Below are 4,955 nucleotides of genomic sequence, written 5' to 3' on the forward strand. Positions count from 1 at the left end.
GTCTGTACTTGTATGATATCAGTTGAAAAGTCAGTCTGTACTTGTATGATATCAGTTGAAGAGTCAGTCTGTACTTGTATGATATCAGTTGAAGAGTCAGTCTGTACTTGCATGATATCAGTTGAAGAGTCAGTCTGTACTTGTCTGTTGTCAGCTGAAGAGTCAGTCTGTACTTGTCTGTTATCAGCTGAAGAGTCAGTCTGTACTTGTCTGTTATCAGCTGAAGAGTCAGTCTGTACTTGGTTTGATATCAGGTGATGAGCCAATCTGTACTTGTTTTGATATCAGGTGATGAGTCAGTGTGTACTTGTTTTGATATCAGGTGATGAGTCAGTGTACTTTTTTGATATCAGGTGATGAGTCAGTGTGTACTTGTCTGTTATCAGGTGATGAGTCAGTCTGTATTTTGATACCACTGAGAGTAATCTATTAAGAGTGTGTAAAACACCATGAAAGGAACTCCTATGTTTCAGAATCAAGTATTTACGATTACTTATAATCCTAACCAAATGATTAATAGAGCTATTACAACATACTGTTCTTATTATCCTAATTATAATTAATATTACTCTCTGATCAGAGTTACAAAGATCAGAATTTAACAGCAGCCAACTAATAAATACAACTAATTAAATGTGCAGTTCTGATTATATTATTTATAATTAATATTAACCTCTGATCAGAGCTACAAAGATCAGAATTTAACAGCAGCCAACTAATAAATACAACTAATTAAATGTGCAGTTCTGATTATATTATTTATAATTAATATTAACCTCTGATCAGAGCTACAAAGATCAGAATTTAACAGCAGCCAACTAATAAATACAACTAATTAAATGTGCAGTTCTGATTATATTATTTATAATTAATATTAATCTCTGATCAGAGCTGCACAAATCAGAATTTAACAGCAGCCAACTAATAAATACAACTAATTAAATGTACAGCTCTGATCATATTAGTTATAATGATAAGAACGATTTATTTTATCGGTTAAAATTAACTACTCTCGCTGTTAATAGTACAACCAACTTAAGAGGTTTGTGTTAGTCGAAGTACATGTGACGAGAACGTGGCCTGCGTTTTCGGACTCGTAGTTGGAGTTCTAGCGAGTTCGAGGCTGGCCAGCGTTTTTGGACTCGTAGTTGGAGTTCTAGCGAGTTCGAGGCTGGCCAGCGTTTTTGGACTCGTAGTTGGAGTTCTAGCGAGTTCGAGGCTGCCAGCGTTTTTGGACTCGTAGTTGGAGTTCTAGCGAGTTCGAGGCTGGCCTGCGTTTTTGGACTCGTAGTTGGAGTTCTAGCGAGTTCGAGGCTGGCCTGCGTAATGCTATTTTGTCTTCGAATAGGACAGTTTAGTCATAAGTTCCATTCTACCCTGCAGAATGATGGGTATCAACTGTTAGCTGGGGATGGACCGACATCCCGACCATGTGGTTCGCCATTCTCGTGCGGCTTAACTGTTTTCACTATCTAAGTTTCTATAATAAGCTAACAAATACTTTTTGAAATATATAAAGAAACGAAGTTAGTAATGATAGATAATAGACATACTAAACACACTAACCAATACTGTTAATGAATGTAAAACGTAATAAAACATATATTGTATAATCTACTCACAGAACATGAAAATAGACATACTAAACACATTAACCAATGTTGTTAATGAATGTAAAACGTAATAAAACATATATTGTATAATCTACTCACAGAACATGAAAATAGACATACTAAACACACTAGCCAATACTGTTAATGAATGTGAAACGTAATAAAACATATATTGTATAATCTACTCACAGAACATATAAAGATAACATATACGGTACTAATATTATGGTTTTGGTGGTTTACAGGTAAACCTACACCCATAAAGGTGAACGTCTATATTAACAGCTTAGGCTCCATTAGTGCAGCGAACATGGTAATTATATTTTTTGTCAAGAAACTACAAATCTATGTTATGGAAATATATTTGAATGTTAATTTTATTTCCTTTAAAACTATGAATTAGTGCAATGATTAAACTGTGTATTTATATTAACTGTAAAAAGAAAGAAATTTTTGTTTTTTTTGCACAGTGCATAATTCTTATTTCAAGATTAAAATCCACTAATTATTTGTGCCTAACAAATTGTCCAGTTCTCGTCAGTTTAACCTTATTGGCTAAAATTTATACCTTTGATTTTGACATCTTTATCTCGTCCATCAGAATATATATATATATATATATTTGTTTTGTTAGGAACTAACAGCGCCACCTACATCACGTATCTGATGTTTAAACCTTTAAAACTTTCACAGTGCTCTCTCTATATGTATATCTATATACATCAATCCATAAAATATCTCAATAAAGTGACATTAATATTAATAGTTAACGTCCCCCGTTGGGATAGAGACAACTTTACGGGACTTACAACGCTAAATCTAGGGTTCGATTACCCGGGGGGAATGCAACAGATAGCCAAATATGGCTTTGCTCTAAAGAAGCAGCAACAAATGAACAAAATTTGACGTACTCTACAGAAATACTTTACGCCCTCTAGCGGTGATATGGATCTGAACATTTCTTAGATGTAATGATTCATTGACCATATGTAGAGAAAGATAAAAACTGGTGTTCTATAAAGTTGACCCGAGGGGTCAGCAGTAAGTTTACAGAAGTTAAAAATCCGAGGTTTGATTTTTCATGTTGTAAAGAGTGCAGATTGCCCATTGCTTAGCTTTGCACTAAGAAAACAACACCAGTTCCTGTCTATTTTTTAAAAATCACGAATCTCTATATAGCTTGAATATGAAACGGAAAGTAAGTATTTTCCAACTATGTTTATTATACTACTAAATGTAGACTAGTCAACAGTAGTTTAGACATCGTTTATCCAACAAACAAAGATGCCCCTCTTCCCCCCAACAGAAACCTTTTAACCTACTTTCAATATATTTATTTGTTTCACAAATACATCCTTTCTCCCCACCACCCCTTCCAGAGAAGCATTTTAATTTATTTTCCCGATGTTTACTTGTTTTAAAAATACACTCCTCCTTCCTTTTAACTTCCAAGATGTTTGTCTTACGAGTTTTTTCAAGACATGTGAACGAAAAACAATTGAATTACTTTTACGAAGTTGGCGTTAAAGGAAAAGAACTGTGCCAAACGAACTGAAATATCAAAACAAGAATATTGTTGTAAAGAAAGTGAAAACATCTTTGTGATTAAACCACGATTTTTACCATTTATTGTTGACGTTGTCCAAATCAAAAATTTTGTTTTATTTAACGAAGACCAACAACAAGAAATGTTTCTCACGGAAATAAAGACATTTTGTTTTAAGTAAACTTATTGTTTGTTCCTGGGTTCGTGACTGTAAATGTTTGGGCACCGTACGAGTTAGTTTTATGGTCTTAAAGTTTATGTAATATCGTTGTTGTGAATTAGGTTAAAATCATTGTAAAAATAAAATTATAAACACAGTTAAAGATACACACATTTCATTGATTTTAACAAAATAATTTAAAAACTGTTTTACATTTTTAGTAATCAAACAAATGACTATGTTTATGTTTAATAAAATGTTCTGTTTCTGTTTTGACCAGGAAATAGCCAGTTCTGTTTCTAATTTAAACAGAGAACAAACAGTTTTATTTCAAACTTAAACAGGAAATAGATCTTTCTGTTTCTAATGTAAAAAAAAAAAAAAAGAATCGTCGTCTCTGTTTCTGTTTTAAAAATGAATTAGAAGGTCCTGGTTCTATTTCAAACAGGGAGTAAACGACCCCGTTTGTGTTACAAAGATACTTCAAACAGGGAGTAAACGACCCCGTTTGTGTTACAAAGATACTTCAAACAGGAGTAAACGACCCCGTTTGTGTTACAAAGATACTAAGATACAAATACTGCACGCCATCTTTAAAATTCTATTTTCTTTAAAAGGAGTACCGTCTGGACATTTACCTTCGCCAGTCCTGGCAGGACCACAGGCTCCACCTAGCGAGTTATGGAATATACGAGACAGTAACTCTGAATGCACACGACCTGATTAACCGTATTTGGAAGCCTGATTTATTCTTCAGGAACGTAAAGGAAGCCGCTTTCCATTTGGTTACTGTTCCCAATATGTTGATAAAGGTTTCTCCAGAAGGTAGAATCCTTTACAGCATGAGGTAAGACAGACAGTAGAGATAGTTTTAAATACTGTCTGTTGATATTTTCCTCTCTTGTAAATGCATGTTCGAATTGTAGTTCTTAACGTGATTACTTTCAGCAATAATCAATAATTGATAATCAATAATCAAATTATTTACAGCAACCCCTTTTTTTCTTTTATATTAACTTGGTTCAGCAGTAAGTCTGAAGACTTGTAACGCTAACAACTGACACACGTGGTAGGTACAGCACAAATAGGCCTTTGTGTAGCATTGTACGTAACAAACAAAAAAACGAGACGTTAAAAAAATCACCTTTTTACAACTTAATAAGTGTTCGTATCATTTATATATATATATGATGTACGGTGTAAGTAATAATATTATAAGAACAGAGAAATAGTATCATATAAAACACTACATTTACGTTTGTATTTCGCTGGTTTGTCCATTGTGAGTGAATTTGTTACGTACAACACAAATGTATTCAGGATTTAGATGTTCGATATTCTGATAATGTCAGATTGTGTCCCAGATGTTCGATATTCTGATCATGTCAGATTATGTTTCAGATGTTCCATATTCTGATAATGTCAGATTGTGTCTTAGATGTTCGATATTCTGATAATGTCAGATTGTGTCTTAGATGTTCGATATTCTGATAATGTCAGATTGTGTCCCAGATGTTCGATATTCTGATAATGTCAGATTGTGTCTTAGATGTTCGATATCCTGATAATGTCAGATTGTGTCTTAGATGTTCGATATTCTGATAATGTCAGATTGTGTCTTAGATGTTCGATATCC

At 33.5% G+C, this 4,955-nt stretch overlaps 1 protein-coding gene across 1 annotated transcript in view; it reads left to right on the forward strand.

Annotated features, from left to right (window-relative positions):
* The window catches only part of LOC106474530 (glycine receptor subunit alpha-2-like), a 30,435-nt gene that overhangs the window by 9,882 nt on the left and 15,598 nt on the right, over positions 1 to 4,955 (forward strand). The window contains exons 3-4 of the mRNA XM_022402853.1: positions 1,859 to 1,926; positions 3,937 to 4,166. Coding sequence (XP_022258561.1) covers positions 1,859 to 1,926; positions 3,937 to 4,166 — 298 coding nt within the window. The remainder of the gene's footprint in view (positions 1 to 1,858; positions 1,927 to 3,936; positions 4,167 to 4,955) is intronic.

This window comes from Limulus polyphemus, unplaced genomic scaffold, assembly GCF_000517525.1.
Source record: "Limulus polyphemus unplaced genomic scaffold, Limulus_polyphemus-2.1.2 Scaffold7328, whole genome shotgun sequence".
NCBI lineage: Eukaryota > Metazoa > Arthropoda > Merostomata > Xiphosura > Limulidae > Limulus > Limulus polyphemus.